The 23,758-nt window shown below is 43.5% G+C and overlaps 2 protein-coding genes across 4 annotated transcripts in view; one reads left to right on the top strand and one right to left on the bottom strand.

Moving 5' to 3' along the window:
* The window catches only part of MRPS27 (mitochondrial ribosomal protein S27), an 88,443-nt gene extending 64,945 nt beyond the window's left edge, over positions 1-23,498 (bottom strand). Inside the window, exons 1-4 of the mRNA XM_014851904.3 lie at positions 23,359-23,498; positions 16,503-16,580; positions 4,172-4,242; positions 2,060-2,118 (exon numbers count right to left, since the gene is read on the bottom strand). Of these exons, the coding sequence (XP_014707390.1) occupies positions 2,060-2,118; positions 4,172-4,242; positions 16,503-16,580; positions 23,359-23,431 (281 nt within the window). The 5' untranslated portion in view covers positions 23,432-23,498. The remainder of the gene's footprint in view (positions 1-2,059; positions 2,119-4,171; positions 4,243-16,502; positions 16,581-23,358) is intronic.
* A 21-nt stretch (positions 23,499-23,519) lies between these two features.
* The window catches only part of PTCD2 (pentatricopeptide repeat domain 2), a 32,991-nt gene continuing 32,752 nt past the window's right edge, over positions 23,520-23,758 (top strand). Inside the window, exon 1 of one of the 3 annotated variants that reach the window (XM_070517966.1) lies at positions 23,520-23,676. In XM_070517966.1, coding sequence (XP_070374067.1) covers positions 23,568-23,676 — 109 coding nt within the window. In that variant the 5' untranslated portion in view covers positions 23,520-23,567. The remainder of the gene's footprint in view (positions 23,677-23,758) is intronic. The other 2 variants (XM_070517967.1, XM_070517968.1) reach the window with 2 other exon arrangements.

Here is a 23,758-nt window from a genome sequence, read left to right as displayed (position 1 = left end):
CATGGCTGGAAAGGAGGAGTGAGCATTTAGCTAAAGAGTGAGCCTAGCCCACCTCCACTATCTACATCCTCATGTAGCTGTCTGGAGTCACACTAGCCGCATACACATCTAACAGTAATCTCAAGAAGTCACAAAAACATTGTTTTCTTCAAAAAAAAGCTGAGAGAGCCAATTTTCTTGGCAACAGAAGGGAGGAGAAAATCAAAATAAACAAGTAATAAGTTTGATTAAACAAAGGACGGCATGTCAAGTGAAATAGTGGCTCAGATTTAAGACGGACAAGAGTCCTCTATATGACCTCTACAAGGAAGAGAAGTTTTATGGAACTTTCAGTAAGTCTCCAGGCCACCAACACTGAACGTCATGTGAAAAAGTAATCATGGAAGGTCCTGAAGGGAGGGCTTACAGTTCCCAGTTAACCTTTAACCTATGAGGACAGGGACTGTGTCACTTGTTCGTCATTATACGACCAGCACCTTGGACAGGGCCCGGGCACGCATCAGGTGCTCAGCAAATACTTGCTGAATCACTGAAGTCAATTACACGCTACAGAGATACCTGTAAATTGGAGATGTATTTCTTCCAAGACTGTAGCACTGTGTTCCACAGGATGGAATTCTAAGAAATAGTTTCTACTTAGAAATTGGAACTATTTTCTGTGTTTTTCCATGAACAAAGCAAAAGAATGAGAACTGGGCAGATGCTAGCGCTAATACACCTTTCACCACGGGCAGAAATAACTGTCGAAGGAGCCCTAGAGAACCAAGAGCCACGGGAGGAAGGCAGGCTTCTCGCATCAAGGGACCCATTCACGTTTATCCTTACAAACAGCAGAAGGCACTTAAATTATGATTTCTGGACCTAGAATTTAAACCTGGGACAATGTTAAAGGCAACCTTAGATTTAAAATAAATGGCTTTTACACTGTGGAATCTAATCTATTGCGATTCATATTTGAACAGTAAACACCAAAAAGGGGCTACAATTTACCCAGTACATACAAAAAAAGAAGAAAGTCTTGTTATTATTTAGCAAAATCAAATACAAAAAAACTGAATAAATTTTCACTAATACAGAGAAAGCTTTCAAAAGTGCACCCAGATAAAAATAACTGAAAACTCTCTCGATCAAAACAAAGTGAGCTCAAAAGGGAAGTTCTAAGGCAATGCTTCCTGGGAACATTTTAAATTTCCATCTGAGTCTACTTTTAGAACGTAGGAATTGGAACAAATCACAAACCAGTTTTTAAAAATCACAATAAGGAATCACAGTAAGAAGTCAATAGTAAAGTATCATTTTAATAGATAAAATCAACTGTAAGGATGAATCCTAATTTACTTGACCAGCCCCTCACTGAACGAGCTCTAGGTTGCTCCCCTCTTCTGCTCCTACAGAGGTGCTGTACTGAACACAATGCCTTTCACACATGGGTCAGTTCACAGTGGGCCTGCTCGTCGCTGCGAGAAAGAAGGAGGTAAATGTGGTACTGCAGAAGTTTTAAAAGACAGTGTTAGATTGAGAATAGGTGCCTAATAGCGCATACAGAGTGTATTTCCATCTGCGTAAAACAGAGAGAGAAGAAATAAATAGATATAATTTTTCACCTGTCAGATTGACAAAAAAAATCCAAAGTGTGAAAATGCCCACTGGCCAAGCTGTAAACAGGCTTCTCTCCACCACTGCTGGCAGGATGTAAACTGGTTAAATCTCCGTGGAAAGCAATCTGGCAACAACTATCGAGATTACTAATGTATATACTTACGAGAACTACATGCAAAGTGACAGATGCATAAGCTTCTTAATTGTTGATCGCATCATACATAATACAAAAAGAGAGTGCAAACAGCCTACAGGGAACTGGTCTAAATAACATATTCATAGCATGGAATATGATGCAGTTATAAAACACAAGGAAGCTCTCCCCATACTGATATGGAAAGATCTCCAAAACATAAGCTTAAAAAGCAAGGTGCGAACATTATATATGATACATACCACCTTCCATGTTAAAGAGGTCTGAAATAGGAGAGTGCATAGCAAAATGAAATGGAAAACTCACTTGTAAAGGTAATACTCTGCGTGGTCTACCTCTTCTCGAGAGGAAATGTTGTCCACAAACTAAAAGAAAAAAGAAACCTTTGGTTGAATACAAATTATGCCTACATTGGGCCTAATTCACACATTGACCTTAAAAAAGACAAAACACCCATTTTATTGGAACAAATTTCGCGGGATATGACTCCATCCTTGAAACCCCTTTGAGCTAATGTGAACAAAGAATTCACAATGGCTTCTGTTTTTCCATGCACAGACAACCTTGGTCAGAAAAACTGTTTGAAAACCAATCATGAACTTTCTCAGAGCAAGAGAGAGCTCCTCTTACCATATTTATAACTAGCCATCGATATTCCCTCTATCTTTAAACCCTGATATTTTCTCCAGGTTCCAAGTTCCAAATATATGGAACACATAGTTGAAAGGATAAAGACTCTAATGGCTGAAAAAATATGGCCCAAGAGATGAAAATCTAAATTTAGAGAACTCAGTCTTGGAAGTGTTTTCCCACTCTGACGTAGGTGCTGCTACGGACCAGTCAACCTGTCGTTCTTCTACCCACAAAGCCTCCCTTCCACCCATAACATCCCTGAATATGCTCTAATTCCAAAGCAAACCAACCAGCAGAAAGGACTATTCCAAGGATGGATTCTGCCCTAAAATGGAGACTCAGGGGCAAAAAAGACAGAGTAGGAGATAACGCATGTTGTGAATATAATTAAAACCTCATAAAGAGGCAGAGAAGAGTAAAAAGGGGCAGACTCTTAAAAATGCCCAGGACTTACGGATTTGATTTAGAAATCTCACTAAGGGGCAGATAAAATGTGGTTCAAACACAGGACCTGAGGTTGGGACCTAGTCTCCTGATTGTGCACTGTGTGCCATACCTGGACGGCACAGACCTCTGGCACTCAGCTGCTCCACCTGCATAAATAGAATAAAGGCATCTGCCCTGAAGCATATGAGGCTCCAATGAGAAAATGGACGTGAAAGCTCTCTAAACTCTGAGGTGCTGCCTCAACAAGTATCAGGTGTTATGGCATACAGAGGTTTTATCCACCAGGTTAGGGATGAACAAAGGATCTGTCAGTTCCTCCCCAATACGAAAATTATGAGTCTGTAAGATTTAAGTTATGACCTAGTTAAACTGTTTCCCTACAAAATGAGAACACCAGGGGCAGAAGGAAAGGACCCAGACCAAAAAGGATGATCACTTCCTTCCTTTTTCTCTTCTAGATTTAATGATACCTTGAATTTTATGGTGCCATTAATTTCTACAAAGAGCTTTCACAGCTAAAATTTCATTTTAGCGTCATATCAGCCGTGCAAGGAGATACTATTGTCCCCACACTGGAAATGAGGAAAGTGAGGGGGCCCCGCTACCCGATGTCATAAAGTGAGTTCACGGGAAGGAGAGACCAGATCTACCTGAGGGAGGCAACAGAAAAGCACTTTGATGTCACTGAAGTCTGGGTTTGAAGCCCAGTTTTTCCACGTATGAGCTCTGTGAACTCAGGAAGGTTATCAACCACTTTGAGTCTCGTGTGTAAAGTGGAGACGATAGTGCTTATCTCACATGGTCGCTATGAGAACTAACAGAGAGAACGTATGGTAAGAAGCCAGTACAATAGCTGGCATGGAAGGTGTTCAGTAATGGTCACCAATCAATCACTATTGCTGATTCCCAGCCCAATACTCTTCCTTCCGGTGATCTGCAGCAGTTCAATGCTAACATTTATATCCATCCTTTTATAGACTTCCTCAGCTACCAAAATTACTTTCAATATTAACAAGTGAACACCACTACTTTGAAAGTGTATCAACAAAAAAAAATCCTGGTACCACATAGCAGAATATCACATCCTGGAAAATTACATCAGGTATGCAATAGTGATCACTGACATCGGAGTCTGGTAAATTTATCACCTTTCATGTCAGTCCAAGAAATGTGCTACTTCACCATAAAATATCTATTAGTAACTACAAAAACATACCATACTCTGGAAAAATATTTCCTATGAAAGGCAGTCTTTATTTACACAGGCTCATCTATATAAAGAGCCTTTCTCACTTTCTTCCTCCTTCTTTGAAAATATATATATTTAAGTTTTCTTACCCGTGATATTGTTAAAGAACTAACAGGCAACTTTCTCTCATATGTTTTATCCATTAAAGATGCTAGATCAGCTGTGAAGACAAAGGAAAAAGAACCTTGTTAAACACACACATTTCTTAAGAAAAATCCAACAGATGTAACTCCTGCCAGTTGGCTGCCATCATTATGAAATCAGTATTAAAACAGATGCTCTTTCTAGAAATTATTTTTGTATAAATTAAAGAGGACAAAGGAATATTAGTAACATTTTAAGAAATTATTCATTTAATTGAAGTAACGGTTATTTAAAAAATCCTAGCATATATTTAGCTTTTAAAAAAATGGATCAATCAAGTACCTCTGGAAGCAGACATGACAAAGTGTTATTACTGAGGCTCCAGAGAAAGGAGTTAGATGGTCGGGGCCAAAGGAAGAGGACGCCATCACTCAAACACCTATTCCTTTCCCATTCTGAACCAGGTAAACATATTAGCTATTCAAAAAATGTTTACACTGGAATTTATCAAATGATTTCTGTACATTCCCTGAACAAATGAGAGAGGCACTCTGGCTGCATGTAATGATTTTCAGATGGAACTGTTCCTATTCTGGTTCCTTTTAGCAGAACATCCACAGGAATACTTGGTATTCTTAAGATTACACTGTTATCTCAGAGTCTAAAAAGACCTGAAATGCTAGGCAACATACTCTCCAAAATGATTATTTCACAGCTCCTCACTGCTTCTCCAACTTACACCGGGCTCTCTCCCCTTCTCCCTCACTCCCACTCTCAGCTCGTGGTGTAGTGTCTTTTTGCCCTGAGTTTAAGATAGAAGCAATCCAAAGACAACTTCATCCTCCTGCTATCAGATCTACCAGGCTCCCGGCATCTGTGCCCAGATACTCTGCCTTCTGGGTTTTTTTTATCAGAGGATGAATTTTATTACCAAACAAACAACAAAAACCTCCCTTGAGTTTGCATCTTCTTCCAGCGGTTTCTCCTCTGCTCTGCTCCCCTCAGCAGCGAGTCCTTGAAGAGTCATCCCTGACACAGCCATCACTACTTCCTTAGTCCCACTTTCTCTGGAACTCACTCAAATTAGATTTTGGTTTCCATCACTCCACTAACGCCAAAGACCACGTCTACACTGTACACCCAGTGGTTAATCCTTCACCCTTATCTTACTGGACCCCTCACTAGCATTCAGTAGAGTTCACCATTCTATCCCTCATCACTTCCTCTTTGTTCCCTCCTTCTTGGGTTCCGTTGCAGGACCTCCTCTTCTTGACTTCTGAATGTTGGAGTGCCCCAAGTCTGAGTAGGAGACTCTGCTCTTCACCCTCTCTCAGTGCCTGGGTGATCTCGTTCTCTCTCCCACAGCTTTAGCCCTCAAGTGCACAGTACTGACTCCAGGCGCATACGCCTCCCTGACTCTAACTCCAAACTTGTATCTCTGTGCCCACACAGGTGAGACCTCCATGTGTGTGTCTAAAGGCATTCAAACACTACACATCCTCTTAATTTTCCAACCCTCCACTCCACACCTGCTTCCCCCAGCCTTTCCCATCTCAGTGAATGGCCACTATATTCGCTGGCTTACTCAAGCCAAAAACCTAGGCATCAGTCATGACTCCATTCTTCTTCATGCTCCACAACCAACTGTCAGCAAATCCTATAGGCTCTAGATTTGAAATAGAAATATAAATTCGTATTTCTCACCACTACCACTGCTAACCTCTCACCTTCTGACCGACCAGTCACCTCAACTACTGTCCCCACCCTTACAATCGAACCTCCACACAGCAGTCTGAGTAAGTCTCTTAAAAGATCAATCAGATCCCGTCATTTCTCTTCTCAACCAGCCACTGGCTTCCTATCATACTTGGAATAAAATCCAAAAGACTTTCTATGACCTACAAATGCCTACATAAGCTGGTCTGTGTTTGTTTTTTTGTCTTTTACACTTAGAAGTAAAATCCATAAAGGCAAGGACTTCATTTACTGATATATTCTCAGTCTCTAGAACAGTTCTATAAAAGGCACTCAATAAACATCCAGAGAAACGAGTGAAAGGAAGAAAGGAAGGGAAGGAGAGAGGGAGGAAAGAAAAAGAAGCAATTTGATTTCCAAGTGTTGTTTACTCCCTGGTGGAAGAGATTAGTATCAAGAAATAAGGAGACATAGAGAATCAATTGACAAATATTTGTTGAGGACCTACTGCTGCACATTTAAATATTTTTTCCTCTTTCCTTTCCTGGGAGATGCTCTCAATGACTCAGTAGCTACTGGGGAAAATCTTTCCTTATGACTGTCTTAAAGGGGTTGACACTAAGTGATTAAGGAATGTTAAACCACCCACCCACACACAGAGTCCCTAAAACCTCTTCATACTAAGACAGATTAATACTGTTACAGCTACTTGCTCACAGAATGACATTTAACAGCACTCTCATGGCACCAAATCTTTTCATCACGTCATAATAGAGGCTCTTGTGTTGAGATGACAGGCAATATAAAGAGTCACCTCCCTTTACTCAAAGTTTAAAGTTTCACTAAAAAAAGCAGGATCAGGATCTGCTGGCCTAACTCAGATGGGCTGTTTCCTCGTAGGTTTCATATCGTGCACAACGTGTAACTCAACACTGGACTGAGCTGGCATCTGTAGGATGGTAACTCAAGATTCCCTTTTCATCCTTCACACCCAGACAGCTTCAGTCAAGTGAAATCGGCTGCGGCCTCCGAAAAGGCAGCAGCTGCAGAGCCAGCATCTGAGGAGTAATGTCTGCATCCTGGAAGTCAGAGCAAGGTTAGCTGCTAAATGTAATACGTGACCAGTCACCTCACAGAGAGTGCTGGCGTGATGAATGAGGGGGAACACTGCACAAGGCAGGCACAGGCAGGCAAGCTGGCCAGCTGGGGCCTGCAGAGAGCCAGCGCCACAGGCTTCTGGACCACGGGCTTCAACAGTCAAACCACACATGGTTCAGGGAGGGGCCAGCAGATGCCCAGGTTCTGTTCAAAGGGATGTGCCAAAGAAGACGCTCTCCTGCCTGTCCCTCTGCTCCTCAGGGACACACACTGCAGAGGATGGTTGAGGTCAACAAAGACTATCTGGGAAAATGGACCCGAAATGTGAATTCTTTATTTAACAAAACTTAAAGCTGTACAGACGATGTGGAAGCATGTCCAGAAAACGAAATGTATACTAGTAGAAGAACGTCCTTCCTGTTTGGAGAAAACAATACCACTGATGATCTCAGGACACAAGAGATTGTACTGAGGACCCTGCACTATTCCAAGTCCAGGAATGTAATGCTTCAGACTTGGCCGAGGACTTGAATGACCTGAGGGCTCTGAAACTTCAGATTCCTAACTTCACACCCAGAGGGCCATTCTAATCTGCCGGTTTGAGCTGAGACCAGAGGAATCCAAATTTTTAAACAAAAGGCCTGGGTGTGCACTCGAGTGAGTTATGTCTGAGAACCACCATGGAGGAACACAGAATAAGTCCTGGATGTGGCTCCTAAGCTCAAAGAAGATATTAAACTGGAAAAAGGTGGACTAAATATCCTTTAAAAATTCCCCCTACTATTAAAACACCTAAATAAAATACTAAAAAAAAAATTTTTATAGACATGCCTGAGTTTTCAAGGTCGACGTACTTGTCAGAGGCCAAAGGCAAGATGGCAGCACAAACCTGGAGTGTCTGAAGGAGCACCGATGGTAGCAGCCACCCTGAGAGCCTCTGCAGGTCCCCAGGGACACGAGCTGTGGTGTTAAGCACTTATGGGGACAGGACAAGATCAAGACCACTGTGAGGTGAGAAGCTGGTTCAGAGATCCTCAGGGCAAGGCAGGACCACCTAGGGCGACCCCTGACCTCGGTGAAAGGTGACCTAGACAGCAGGGTGCCTGCCTGGGGAACAGCAGGGATGTCGCCCTGAGGACTCCACACTGCAGCCGGCCTTCACACCTCTTTGGGGCCCTAGTTCACACTTCCTATGTGATCTCGAATATACCAACCTGAGAATTTTGTTTAAAGAGCTGATTTTACTGCATAAAATTCTAGAAAACACAAGCTAAGCTACAGTGACCAAAAGCGCATCAGTGGTCAACTGGAGATTCCGGAGGGTCGGCAGGAAGAAGGGAAAGGGTTACAAGGAGCAGGAGAAAGCCTGGGGGGAGGCGACAGACACAATCATTATCTTGAATGTGGTGACGATTTCATGGACATACACACATGCACAAATGTCAAGACTTATCAGATTGCACACTTTAAATATGTGCAGCTTATTTATGAAAAGAACACCTCCACAAAGCTGGGAAAAAGGAACCTGATGAGTAAGTTGAAGAGCAGTTTAGACACGGGTGAGGTGAGAATTAGTCACCGGATCGACACAAAAGGAATTACACAGAAGCAGCAAAGAGAGATGAAGACAAAAAGTATGGAAGAGGAGTAGAGAGATACAGAAAACAGAGTAGGATGGCCTAAAATACATTTAATTGAATTTCTAAAAGAAGTTAAAGAGAATGGGGAGAGGTACTACATTATGAGATAACAGCTAAATATTTTTTAGAAAGGATAAAAGATGTAAGTTTTCAGGTTCAGGAAACACATGAAATCTCAAATCAATTAAGTAAAATTAAACCCACACCATGATACATTGTAGTGAAACTGAAGAATAAAAGGACTTTAAAAGTAGCCAGAAGAAAAGATAAATTGCTCACAAAGGAAAAACAAGTATACCAACAGGTGTTTTCTTGATGGGAACTAGAGAAGCCAGTAGAATGATGTGTTCAAAGCGTTGGGAGTAAATACTGTCAACAATGTATCTGACAGAACTATCTTTTAAGAATAAGGGAAAAATAAAGACATGTTTAGACAAATGAAAACTAAGAGAACTTATTAGCAACAAATACTCACTAAAGAAACCTTTTAGAAGTTGTGCTTTTAAGATGACGTGTTTTAGGAAGAAGAAAATTTAAGGGCCGGCCCCGGGCCAAGTGGTTAAGTTGGTGCGCTGCACTGCGGCGGCCCAGGGTTTTGCCGGTTCAGGTCCCAGGCGCAGACATGGCACTGCTCATCAGGCCGTGCTGAGGCGGCGTCCCGCACAGCACAACCAGAAGGACCTGCAACTAGAATAGACAACCATGTACTGGGGGGCTTTGGGGAGAAGAACAAGAAAAAAAAGATTGGCAACAGATGTTAGCTCAGGTGCCAATCTTTAAAAAAAAAAGAAGAAAATTTAATAATCCTTTAAAGAAGATTTGAGATGCTAGAAAGAATGGCACATAAATAAAGTAGGTTAAATCTAGGATAAAACTTTAAAATAATAATGTATTGTGTGTGTTTTAAAAGGATAAAACTTTAATATTAGACAATACCATAAGGCTGGGGGTGTGTGTGTGACTGGACTGAACTCTTCTAAAAGACAGTAGTGTGTAATTATCATTAGATTTTAAGTTAAATATCCATGTGAGGAGTTACAGAGCCATCATCTAAAGATGTAATGTAGAATGTAGGATCCACTCTTCTAAAAGAGTAGAAATAGAGGATATAATTTCTAGACCAGTGAAGGGGAAAAAAACGTAAAAACAAAAACACCCTAAATCAATCCAAAAGAAGATAAGAGGAAGAAAGAAAAAAGAAAAATGGGATAAATCACAAAATGTGATAGAAATAAATCCAAATATATCAGCAATCACAAAATGACAATGTAAACAGACTGAACTTTCTAGTTAAAAAGACGACTGTCAGATTTGTTAAAAATGCAAAATCTAGCTATATAAATCACACGAACACAGGAGAGCTGAAAATAAATGAATGAGAAATATACTAGGCAGATAGTAGTCAAAAGAAAGCTGGTATAGCCATATTAATATCAGAAACAATGGACTTAAAGGTAAAAAACATTACTTTCACAGATTAGTTGGGTCATTACAAATGATCAAAAATTCATTTTTCCAGGAAGATAATTTGAAACTGGTGTGCACCAAAGTAACACAGCTTCCAAATACATAAAGTTCTCAGAAAGAAAATGGCAATCTCCTCAATGACGGATCACAAAATCTACAGCAGAGACATGCTGTGGAAGAAGCCTCTTATAAAAGAGGGTGGTCTCCAGGTCAGAGTGGAGATGAGCAGGGTCACTGAAAGAAAGATGGAGCCTCTACTGAATCCTGGGAGCTTCAGGTGAGAAGGCATCAGACGGTTTCAGCTCTTCATGATTTCTGTGTAACTGTACATCACCGGTACCCACTGAGTCAACGCTAAGCTCTTTCTGGGCTGGCGACCATCTGCACACCTTGTTGATTTATGTAATAAAGAAGTAGATACAAATTGTTATTGTACTTCCTAGAAGAAGAGATCTAGAAAACACAGGCTGAAACTGTTTTTGATTCCCACATTTAAAAAGAAAAACAAGGAAGGTGACATACAATGTGTAGAGTAATAGAAGGAAGCAGGAAAAACTAACATGGGAGCCATTCTGAATGCAGATATTTAGATTTCCTTCTGTCTGTCTGTCTCCCTGGCACCAGAAGCTTTAAAATAAAGTTTCAATAATGGAAAAATGTGAAGGCAAGCTTGGTCTACATATATACTAAGAAAATGAGACTAAATGAGGATGATGAGCATAATCAGACCACCTCTACAACTGCTGGCAGATAGTAAACATAAACAGATTAGTAGACGTCACAGAGATGCAAAGACACAACTGGCAAAGGTTAGGAAAGCAGGCTTCAGAAAATCTCCATCAGGCTTCAGGGGCAACGTGTGAAAAACTACTGCAACAGCCAAAGGCCTCCACAGCTGAAATGACACAGCAAAACTAAACCTCAGCTAAAGGGAGAAGTGTCTGCAAGAATGGCGGTGGTGTTCAGTTTCAACCTGCATTCAAACAGGAATTCAACACTTCCTATGAAGTATTCATGCCAAAGGAAAAACACACAGAAACAAATTCTGAAGCTGATCAAGGCTCCTTCTCTGACTGGCAGTTTCACAGGACATATGGAAGGTGGAGGAACATGTTAGACACACAAGGATGACAACAGCAAATCCAGAATGTGGGAAACTCCACAAGACAAAACATCTGTTTTCTTCAACAAACAAATTACAAGAAAGAAAGAGAGAAACCTACAAATTAAAACATACTTGAGACCTCTCAACACATTACAGTGTATGGACCTTATCTGGATCCCATTTCGACAAATTGTAAATTAAAAGGAAATTTATATGACATTGGGGAAATGTGAACATTGATGGAATATTTAATGATGTTAAAGAATTACTAATTTTTAGCCATGAGAATGGTATTATAGTTCTGTTTTTAAAAAATCGTTACCTTTTAGAGGTACATTATCAAAATACATGTGAAATGCTCTGATAAGGATTTGTTAAGCAATCTGGTGAAGGGGTAGGGACTGGAGGAAGCAAGACTGCAGGGGACTGGTCAGCGGGGAAGGCGGTGAGGGCACTGGGGGGCTCACTACACCCTTCTCCCTGCTTTGTTTCCATAAAGAACCTGAAAGACGCAGAAGGGGGACATCAGCAACCGCGTTGTACGGACCTTCTGCGGGTCCTCATTCAACCATTAAAACACCTTAGGGGAGTTTCACGGACAGCCGAGTGTTGACTGGTATTTCACATGTCGACGATTAACGTTACAGGTGCGACAATGGTATTGAAAACCTCCTCATCTCTTAGAGATGTATACCGCAGTGTTTATGCGTGAAATGGCACAGCCTGGCACGTGCAGCAAACAGCCCACAGCGTGAGCTCGGAGCGAGCGCAGCGGGCGGAGGCGGGCCGGCGCTGAGGGCCCGGCGGGCCAGGGGATGGGTCCGCCCCTTCCCCACACCCTCCACTGGGAAACTGCACGACACGGCCCCGCCGCTGGGAGTCGGGGCGACGGCCACCGCGCGCAGCGGGAGCGCAGCTCGGCGTCCTTCCCGCACGTGTCCACCTGGGAGCCTCGCCCACCCACCGGGGCGTGCGCACATCTCGGGGCACCGCCCACGGCCGTGGGACCAAAGCACCACGCCCCCGACTCGACGTCCCGGAGCCGCCGCCGGAGAAGCGGGCACGCGGCGGCGCCCGCAGGAGCTGAGGGGCGGCGGCCGGCTACCCTGCCACGTTCCCGTGTTCCGGCGCCGGCGGCGCACCCCGCCCCACCCGCTGCCCAATGGGGACGCGCGGAGCTACAGCGTCATCTCGCCCTCCTCCCTCCCCCAATCAGCGAGCCCGCGCCAGGCCGCAGTGCCCAATCACAGCGCTCCACCTGCGGCGGCGCCCTCCGCGCACGCGCAAGGCGGAGCGGCTCCCGAGCTGCGGCGTCCCCGAGGTCGCACCGCCACCTGCCGGCCGGTCTCGGCAGCGCAGCCCCGGCGCGGCGCCTGCGCGCGCACTGGGCCCAGGGCCGCGTCCCGGCCAAGCCCTCGAGGGGCAGCTGGAGAAACCCGCGGAATCCCAGGGAGGGCCGAGTTTCAGTCGCTGCCCCGAGGAGCTGCGCGATCCCGCAGCACTTTCTCTCCGCTCTTCCTAAGGGGCGCGCCCGTGCCGAGCGCCGGCCGGACGGCGTTCTCCCTGGCAGGTCCCATCACCACGCATGGACGGTCCAGGGACGCAGGTCCATGCAGTTTCCCAAGGCGGCGCAACGGGTCCACGCCAGGTGCGTGCCCCGGTGCAGACTCTCCACCCCGGCACACGGCACACATAAGGAGGGGCCGAGCGCCCCCGGGACAGGGAGCCGGTGCCCAGGGCCCGCTCCAGCAGGGCCTACCCAGGAAGTGGTGGCTGCCACTGCTTTTCCACCAGTTTTAACAGAAGGCGGCAATTAGCTCCACGCGATACCTATTGGTTGCAGATCATTGTGTTCATTCTCCAACAAACAGCTTCTGCTTCTGCAGGAATCCATGACAACGTTCCCCTAAATCTGTCTCCGAATATCAGAGAGATGACGATACCCCATACCAAGGCGCCAAATAAAATGGTCTCCTTTCCTAATCTTCCCTTCATACCTAGGAAGGGGTTTAACAATTGCTGTCCTGAAGTTCCTCCCTCTCCTCTCAGTACTTCCACAGCACTTTTCTTATAATTCACATATGGCACGTCAGAACAAGCTTTGCAATATAATTAATTGAGTCCATGCTGGTTTCATGGCTACAACAGTGGCTCTGGCATTTTAGAATATATGGGGTATTTTTTTGACCATCACAACGACTGCAGGGCATTACTGGGCACTTAATGGGCAGTACACAGGAAAATTAGACAAGCTGTAATGCCAAGATTATCCAACACATCAGAACACTGTCCAGGCCAGAGAGGCAGGCAAGGCAGACCCTGTGAGGATGAATGGGAATTGGAGGTTTCAGGATGAGCTCATTATTTGTAAAATATGTCCATGTGAGCTGATACGCACATATGTGCATACATGTATGTTTACATATACATGTTTACATATTTTTCTAGCTCTGTCCACTGAATGGGCCAAGAAGCAAAAACTCCATAGTAGCAAGAGGACCCCCAGTGCACAGATCTTGGTTTCTAATACCATTCACCACTAAAAGGAACAGGGGTCCTTGGAGGAATAACTGAGTCTAGGCCTAGAGCAGGAAAGGCGTGGCAAATAGAAATGGCAAGCAATAGGATATATGAGGAAGACATTTGGTGTAAACCTAATTCGGCCTGACTTTGTTTTTTCCAAAAGGGCCTGACTGTGGCCGTTGAGCACACATTGTATATCTGCTTTAAACATTTCCTATGGCAAGAACAAATGGCCTTAAGATAAAGGTGCAACTTCCCCCCACATTGGCATTTCCTTAAGGATAAGCACCTTTCCTTAGGCTAGGAACTGATTGCTGTGCTCACCTTTGACCAGCTAGGTGGAGACAACAGACCTGCCACCCTGCTGTGTTCACTGAGACAGCAGACCTACCTGTTATGCCCATCCATTGCCTCGAGGCTACTGTAAAAGGGACATTTCAATCATATGTGAAAGATCCTGTTTGGGGGTATATAACCACTCTGTACACCTCAGTGCTTTGGTGCCCTTTGTTCCTTTGGGAAGAAAGGCCCTGGGCCATGGTCCTCAGATTTTAGCTCAGAATACACTCTCCCAAATTTTCATTTATAGATTGGTTATGGATTATTTTCGTTGACAGGCGCAAGATGGAACATGGGGGGCCAGGGTGACAGTGCTTTGACCAGCCCAATCTGGGACAAGTGGACCCCTAAATAATTAAGGTTGACAATGAACCATTAAAAGAAAAAAAAAAGAGGAATCCGCAAGATGATACTGATAACAAACAGATAAAAAGAGAAAGAACAGGAGAGACGGCGGGGGGGGGGGGGGGGGCTCTTGCTTACAGTCCACCACAGACCTTAACTAGTCCACGCGGAGGTGCTCACGGAGCTGGAATCCTTCCTTCTGCAACCATCACACTAAGAGTGATTCAGGCAAGAAGCTCCATGAAGCCAGACCTAGATGGGACTGTCAACAAGCAGCAGCACAGGGGCATGCTATAAGGTGTCTCCCCACAGACGGCCCGTTAGTCACAGGGGAGACAGCAGTAACTCTCCAGTGGGGACGCCAGACACACTTGACCCGGTGATCAGAGTTAACATCACCCGCCAGGGCAGGTGGGCATCAGCTGTCTCCAGATGTGACACCTGAAGGAGGACGCAAAATCACTGACAGTATTCTGGCCAGGGAAGCATATCTTGAATCCAGTCATGAGGAAATATCAGACAAAACCCTGGAGAAGAACAGTCCATTAGAAAAAGGAACTGGCTTCTTAAAATACGTCAGGTAATGTCCACCAAGGCACTCAGGATAAAGGACCATTAATATCTGCAAGAAACTCAAGATGGTTAAAAAAAAAATGTGTGTGCAGATAGAGAGTGAGAAAGCAAAATCCAATGAGTCAAAATGACAACAATAGGTGAATCTGGGCGAAGGGTATACAGATGTTCTTTGTATTAGTCTTACCATTTTTTGTGAGTTTAAAATTATTTCCACATAAAAAGTTAAAATATTTACCCCACATACCATGCCATCTATAACATGGCAATCATTCACACATTTAAAAAAGAAAAAAACCTCTTTATAATTAACAGAACTAACTCCATTTTACAAATAAACGCAAAGCACTTTTGGGGGAATAATTAGAAAACAAGCTGAATTTTCCATAAATGCAACTGCCACGTAAATCAAAGAAAGATAGCACTTTGATTCGTTCACAACCTTACCAAAGTGGTTCACCATTTTGTGAATAAAACTGTCATTTAAGATAATGCCACTCATGGTATTTAACTTTGCCTGTACACCACATCTGTGTCCATCTGCACTTCTATCTGTGGGTCACAGTGACTCCACATCTCATTGCAAGCCTATAGTTCTCATCTTTGGCGTCTCTGCAGCTCAGCTTTGGCTGGCTCCTGCCCAGACACCACCCCAGGACTCAGACCCCAGCTCTGCCCTTGCAATCACATCATCAGGGAAGAAAATGAGCTCTTTGAACTGCCCCCGCTCCCCAAGGTAGCCATTATAGACAGGACAAAAGACTGTCCTCTCCACAAACACAGAGGGTCCCGATTCTTTAACATAAACAGAAAAAGCAGAGAAAGAAATCTAGGGGAAAATATTAGATCAGTACTGGAATTGATCAAGAAATTACATCAGTCCCCAAAATTATCACTAAGAGTCTGACTTTATCAACATCCTGATGCTGTTATATATGATACATATTATATATAGGAAGTACGTACATTTCTACAAAGTGCTCAGAGGGTCAGTGATTTTAGGCCTGGTTATTTCATAAGAGAAAGGCTGCCATCGGTACTGTGGCCCAGGAACAGGGAAAGAGAGGTGTGGCTAGGAGCCTACCACCTCAGAAGATGCTTGCCAACCATTTCCCAAACGGTGTCTATGAGGTTATAACACTGCTTTAAATCTGTTGCCTGGTGATGAAGAGGAGTTAGAAAGAGCTCTGAAGACCACAAGAGATGACAACAAAAAGGATCAAAATGCATTTGTCTTTGCAGATAATGTAAAACAAGCTGCATGGTAACTCACTGTATGATAAAAACGGACAAAAAACAAGAAAGAAAAGAACTGCTTACATAACTCAAGGAGACCAATTGTCAAGGCAAAAAAGAAACAGAAATTTGCAGGATAGCAAAGATGATTTTGCCATGTGTAAAACAACAGTCAAATTCTTTTTAAGACCAAATGTGCTTATCTGAATTAGATCATCATAAAAGCATCATTTCATACATATACCACATGAATATATGATGATAAACATACGGAGTGACCGAAATGCCACATCTAACAGCCCCAGAGGTACCTACCGAGGTGACAATGTTCTTTTTCTCTTGCTTCCCACTTGCGGCTGTCCACATATGCTGCAGAAAGCAGGTATCTTTTACCTGAGGAAAAAACAATGATCTCAACAGGCATGTTTCACAATAGGTTCAGTTTATACATCCGTTTTTTTGTTTTTTATTTTTATTTTATTTTATTTTTTTTAATTTTTTTTGGTGAGGAAGACTGGCCCTGAGCTAACAGCTGTGCCAATCCTCTATTTTGTATATGGGTTGCTGCCATGGCATGGCTTGATGAGTGGTGTAGGTCCACGCTCGGGATCTGAACCCACAGACCCCATGACACTGAAGCGGACTGTGTGAACTTAACCACTATGCCATGGGGCTGCCTATATGTGTGTTTTATTAAACGTATCTTTCTCATTTTTTAAAGATTCTAGTATGATACTGTAACCAACATCATATTGTTTACAATTCAGTTCATGACAAAATATATTCAACCTCCAACAAGTAGAAGATGTAGGAAACTGAAAACTTTTACAATAATGTTATGGGTAAAAGTTCTGGTAATTTTGTTCCTATAACTTTAGGGCTATGAGCCATTTGTCTCCACTAAATTACAGCCTAGGTGAACCCTAGAAGGCCTTAGAACCCCAAACATTTGCTAAACTGTTGCTTAACTCATTAATCGAATGCTTTATAATCACCAGTTAGTCCTAAAAACATTTCCATCTGACTTGGATCAGCATATTTACTCCTATTTCGCATAAGACAGAGAGTACTATCTTACCGACTGACCCAGCACCACAGTGGTAAATAAGACAAACCTAATAAGGCAAATTTGAGGTAACCACCCACAAGACAGCAGCTGTCTTCCCAGCGCCTGGCACAACGCCTGGCACAGGCAGCACTCAGTAAACATGAGCTCAAGGAATAAACGACAAAGAACGAATGGCAGCTTAACCAGAAATAAAGACTTGTGCTTCAAAGGACACTGTAAAGAAAGCGAAAGGACAACACACAGAAGGGGAGAAAATATTTCTAAATCTTTTGCCTGATAAGGGACTTGAATCTAGAATATATAAATAACTCTTACAATTCAAAATTTAAAGAGAGAACTGCAAAACGAGCAAAGAATGTGAACACATTCCAAAACAATATACAAATATGTATGTGTGTGTGTGTATATTTATGTATGTATATACACACACAGAAATGGCCAGTGAGCACACGGAAGGATGTTTCATATCATTTGCCATCAGGGAAATGCAAAATACATTGAAATACTGTTTCACAGTCACTAGGATGACCATGATCCAAAGACAGATAATAACTGCTGTTGATAAGGATGCAGAGAAACTGGAACCCCCCCCATACTGCAGGTGAGAATGTAAAGTGTACAGCCACTTCGGAAAAGTCGGGCACTTCCTCCAAATGTAACACGGAGTTACCACGTGACCCAGCAATTCCACTCCTAAGTATGTACCCAAGAGAGATGAAACCATGTATCCACACAAAAACTTGTACACGTGTTCACAGCAATATTATTCATAATATCCAAAAAGTGGAACAATGCAAATATCTATCAACTGATGAATGGATAAACAAAATGGGGTATATTCTTACAATGGAATATTATTTGGCATAAAGAGAAATGAAATACTAATAAATGTCACAACATGGATAAACCTCAAAAACATTATACTAAATGAAAAACAAGCCATTCACAAAAGACCACATATAATATAAGTGCGTTTATATGAAAAGTCCACAATAGGCAAATCTAAAGAAACAGAAAGCAGATTAATGGTCGCCTGAATCTGGGGGGTAGGGGGTCAGGAAAGCTTGGGGGAAATGGGGAGTGACTGCTAACAGAAATGGGATTTCTTTTTTGAGGTGATGACAATGAGATGCTATCCCCCACTGACTGTGGTAATGGCTCCACAACCCTGAGTATGTACAAAAAAACCCACTGAATTGAATACTTCAAATGGATGAACTGTATAGTCTATGAATTATATCTCAATAAATCTGTTAAAAAAAAAAACAAAAACAAGGAATGAACAGCAGACAATTACCTACAGGTCAAAGCAGGCCATAAGCCAAACAGAAAAAGATGGCAGGGCTGAGCAAACACAGTATTCACTATTGTGATTCTCTCTCCATCTCCCAACAACAACAACAAAATATATATATGTATCTACACATAAACACATCTGTGAATTCATACACAAACCAATCCCTCCCTTACCTTAAGCACAGGTCAGGCCTTTACTAGAATAATATGTCTAAACTTGAGGTCTAAAGCTTAGACAATGATGTGATAACATGAAAAGGCTTCCAAAAACTGTCTCAAAGGGGAACTAAGACATTAAGAAAAACAGTATCTATTAAAAAGTGCCCACATTTCAAATGGATTATTTTAAAAAAACACAATTAGATGTTTGGAATTTAGAATGCCTTTTTCATAGAAACGATATTACAAATTGTTAGTTACCTTCCTAGACCTGCCAAGAAGGATGAGTAAAGTCACTGGCTACGCTAGGTGCGCAGCTGGACACCAAGTCAGCAGTGAGGAGACCTGGGATTTTGTTTGAGTTCTGTCAGCTGGTGGAAAACTTCAGATCCTGCAGTTGCAAATGAGGGAGCTGAACTAGGTGGTATTCAAGGTCCCTGCAAGCTCTAACAGTCTTCAACACAGAAGCAAAAGAATCAATTCCGGTAACCCACTCACAATTTATAGCAGCTTTTCTAAGCAAATTGAATTCCAATTTCTGAAACCAGAAGGATCTCTCCTTTCTGTGGGAAACAAGAGCTGCCTTTTTCATGTGAGCGTGAGCTACGGGGAGGACTGGTGAGCTATCTACTCCAGAACAGTGACTTACTTATTCTCTACTTATTATTATTATAATTTCTCACTTCTTCTCTATTTCTTCTTCTAGCATACGCTTTAAGCTAGCCCCTCTGGGGTGGGCCCTGGGGCCGAGTCGTTAAGTTTGTGCGCTCCGCTCCAGCAGCCCAGGGGTTCGCTGGTTCGGATCCTGGGCATGGACATGGCACCACTCATCAAGCCATGCTAGGGCGGCGTCCCACATGCCACAACTAGAAAGACCCACAAGTAAAAATATACAACGATGTACTAGGGAGCTTGGGGTAGAAAAAGGAAAAATAAAATCTTTAAAAAAAAAAAAGAAAGAAATCACTCCTCCATATTCTGGAGTCATAAAAGACAACTATCTAGATCAATGTTCAAGAGGTTTAAATTGGGAGGCAAAAAGCAGGAGAGGTCAGGGTGGGGAAAGACAGGAGCCCTACAATGTCCTGTGTGTGCAGTTGTTCTGGGGCATCACACGACCTGAAAACACAATAAATTAGGGCTAGTGAATCTACAAAAGGTAAGCCAAGCAGCCCTTATATATATGAACTTCTTAATGTTTGCTTTATAAGAAAGTAACCAGTAATCATTTTCCATCTCCACTGGGGGTAGAACAAAAGGAAATAGGTATAAGGATGAAGAATTTAAATTTGGCAAATGGAAAATTTTCCTAATAGAAACCAATGACAAACAGATGAATAAGTTACCAACCGCAGTAAGCAGAATAATGTCCTCCAAAAGATGTCCACGTCCTAATCCGCAGAACCTGTGAATACGTTAGGGCACATGGCAAAGGGGAATTAAGGGTGCAGATGGAATTAAGATCAGCAAATCAGCTGATCTTAAAGTGAGGCAACTGTCCTGGGTTATTGCTGTGGCCCCAATGTAACCACAAAGTCCTTAAAAGTAGAAGAGGGAGATGGGTTGTTAGTGTGACCCGGGAAGGACAGAGCGTGGTCGAAGGACTTGATTGGCCCCTGTCCACTTTGAAGATGTTTGAGAAAGGGGACCATCACCAGGGTATGCAGGTGGTCCCTAAAGATGGAAAAGGCAAGGAAGCAGATCATCCCTCAGAGCTTCCCAAAGGGGACAAGTCCCTTTCAACACCTTGATTTAGCACAGTAAGACCCTGTGTCGGACCTTTGACCTACAGACAGTAAGCTATTAAATCTGCGTTGTTTGAAGCCACCACATTTGTGGCAATTTGTTAGAGCAGCAACAGGAAATTACTACACCTTCAGGAAGACAGGCATTCCATTTCCTGTAAGCCTTTTAAAGCAGGATGTGCCTCTTTTTGCGATACTTTATAAACGACAGCGTTTAAAGTCTTTCCATCTCTGTATAGCAGTTGGAAGGTCTGTATACTAACATTAGAATCAAAGAACTTCCATAAAGCCAGACAGAACATTAAATTGGGTGGACAATGGCAAAGTGGAAAATCTAGATCAGCTTCTCAAACTTTAATGTGCCTACGAATCCTGACAGAATGCAGATTCCGAGTCAGGAGGTCTGGAGTGGGGACAGATTCTGCATTTCTAACAGGTTCCCAGGTGATGATGACGATGTTGATCCTCAGACCACAGTGAAGGAAAGCAGCAAGGGGACGGAATGGTAACGGCCTCCCAGGTTGAGGTCTCTGAGCCTGTTTAACTCCACTCTGAAAATGCCACCCAGAGTATATATATATACTCTTCTTGAACCTGCTTACCCTTCAGGCAGTCAGCTTTTGGGCAATCGTATTCTCTAACATAACTATCCACCATAAAAAGAAATATTTTCTCCATTTAATTCTGAAAAGATACCTCCAAGGACCAGAATTTCAAAGTTTAGTGAAAACTGATTGGCTCTAACCGTATGCTAACTCATTTTACAGTTATCTTGGCTTTTGGCCAAATGTCTCCAAATCCGTTTTCATCTAAAGGGAAGCAGTGTGACTGTGGACACAGACAGGCTTTGGAGTCACAAAGTCTGAGTCTGAATCCTTGCCTTGCTAAGAAAGTCTATAAAATGTGGGCAAGTAATACCAGGTCTCTGAGCCTCTTTTCTTTGTATGTAAACCAGGGAAATGATGCCAACCTCGTATCACAGTTTAAATGAGGACATGTATTAAGTGCTAGCTTAATGTCCACCATGTAATAGGGGCTTGAGAAGTTTCCTTTCCAGCCTTTTCATATACTGAAGTCAGTTTTTTGCTTCTTCTCAATAAATTTTCCTTTTATCCTCTTGATCATTTTAGTTGCCCTTTTCCTTTATGTTGCAAGGAGAATCAATGGAAGCACCAAAGTGTTCCAAATATTGATCTGTCATGAATTTGTACAAAGTAGAGTATTTTTCCTTTCTTATCTTGTAATGCTTTGATGACTTAAAACTCCTTATTGGCATTCTCTGATCTGGAGTGGCCCATAAGGCACTATCCTACATACCTATATTAATTGCCTTATAGTTTCCAGTTCCCAATTACAAGACTCCTTTCATCTATAGTCTAAGCCAGTGCTTGTTCAATATAACTTTCTGTAATGATGGAAATGTTCAATTCTGAGCTGTCTGATACAGTGGCCACTAGCAACAGGTGTCTATTGAGTACTTAAAATACAGCTAGTGTGACTAAGGAACTGAACTACTAATTTAATTTTAACTAATTTAAATAGCCACATGGAGCTCGTAGCTGCCGCAATGGATAGCACAGGTGTAACCTACCACAGGTTCACCAGTTCAAACTAAGACCAAAATGCTAGCTGGAAATTCTGTCAATTCACCATTACCTAACTTCCATTCCCTTCTTAGAATGATTGCCCCCAAACATTCCAAGCAACCATGATCCTCTCCATGATGGGCAATCCCAGATCTTGTTTAAATTGAAAAGCCTTTACTTAGTAACAATCATAAATACCGTGCTACTAAATAGCTACAATGGTTAATTCTTACTGAGGTGTTAGGTACTGTACATACCACTTTACCTAATGTGTGGCATTAAACGTTTTCACCAGCTAAGTCAACCAATTAATCCTTAGAGAACCTCTGGTGGCCAAGTATGAGGTTTTCCATTGGTGTTTAATGGCTGTTCCCAAAGTGTGAGCAGCAATGTGTTGCTTTATTACAGGGGCTACAGGGTATGCTGGAACGAGGAGATAACAGACCATGATCACAGTCCATGTTTCCACTGCCCATCAGGAAGTATCACGGTTGCTTAGAACGTTTGGGGGCAATTATTCTAAGAAGGGAATGGAAGTTAGATAGTGGTGAATTGACAGAATTTCCAGCTAGCATTTTGGTCTTAGTTTGAACTGGTGAACCTGTGGTAGGTTACACCTGTGCTATTTCATTGCAGCAGCTACGAGCTCCATGCAGCTATTTAAATCGGGGTTTAGCTTCTGTAAATGTTAAACATTTTTTCCCAATGTCTTCACCAGCCGATCCACTAAACAGGCTTTGGGTGGGCTGCCATTCATCAGATATGACAGTATTTTAGAAATAACTATTAGCATTTACTGTCTACACGTGGAAAACTGTAGCAAAGAAAGGTCAATCAAAAAGTGTGCCCAAGGACATGAGGTAAAGTGAGATTAGGACTGAAAAACCCTTCCACCAAGTGAAGACCAGGGGTCCTGCCAGTGTGCGGGGCGAGGAGAAGGTCTACGACGTCCCCGCAAGGAAACCTGAGCAGGCAGAAAAGTCCATAGCCCCGAGGTGGACCATTTGGACTTTTCATGCTCAGCAAAAAGACGACCACCATAACACACAAACCCCGCAAATCATACCCAAAAGCCCTCACGCTATGACTCCTCTGCTCTTCGCACCTATGGGCGGGCAGACACCATTATTCTAGGGAAAGAGGTGGGTTAGAGACCTCGCCTCACTTTTCCGCGCTACCAAACACCCCGGATGGCGTCTCCGGCAACTAGAAACCAGAGGTATGTCCTCTCTCTTGAGAGCCCATCGCTCCCTTCACTCAAGGAAGAGTCCCCAGGGGCCTCAGGAAGCAGCCCCACGAACGGCAGCAGCACCCACCTGCCAAGGCGGGCGCAGGCACAAGCCTCCTCCGCGCCAGGAACATCGCGAACCGCTCCATGGGGAACGCCATCTTGGAGCATACCAAGGGAACGCGGGCGGGGGGAGTTTGAGGGCCGGAAGGGGCGGGCCCGAGGAAGGGGCGGGCCCCAGTCAGGCCGTCCCCCTCTCCCCCCCCGCCGCCCCGGGACTTGGTGCGGTCCGGCAGCATGGCCGCCGCGTGGAGGCCGTGCTCCGGGCTGTTGCGGGCGCTGCGCAGCCCGGTGCGTCCCGGGGCGGGGGACTCGGGCCTCGCCTGCTCCGGCTGCCCCCTCGGAGGTACCGGGCGGGCCGGGAATGAGAGGGTGGGACAAGGAGCTCGGGCCTCAGCGGCCTCGCCCCGGGCGCTCGCGGGCTCTGC

Source organism: Equus asinus, chromosome 9, assembly GCF_041296235.1.
Source record: "Equus asinus isolate D_3611 breed Donkey chromosome 9, EquAss-T2T_v2, whole genome shotgun sequence".
Classification (NCBI taxonomy): Eukaryota; Metazoa; Chordata; class Mammalia; order Perissodactyla; family Equidae; genus Equus; species Equus asinus.
Note: the sequence above shows the minus strand (reverse complement) of the source record. Positions and strands in the feature narration are given on the sequence as shown.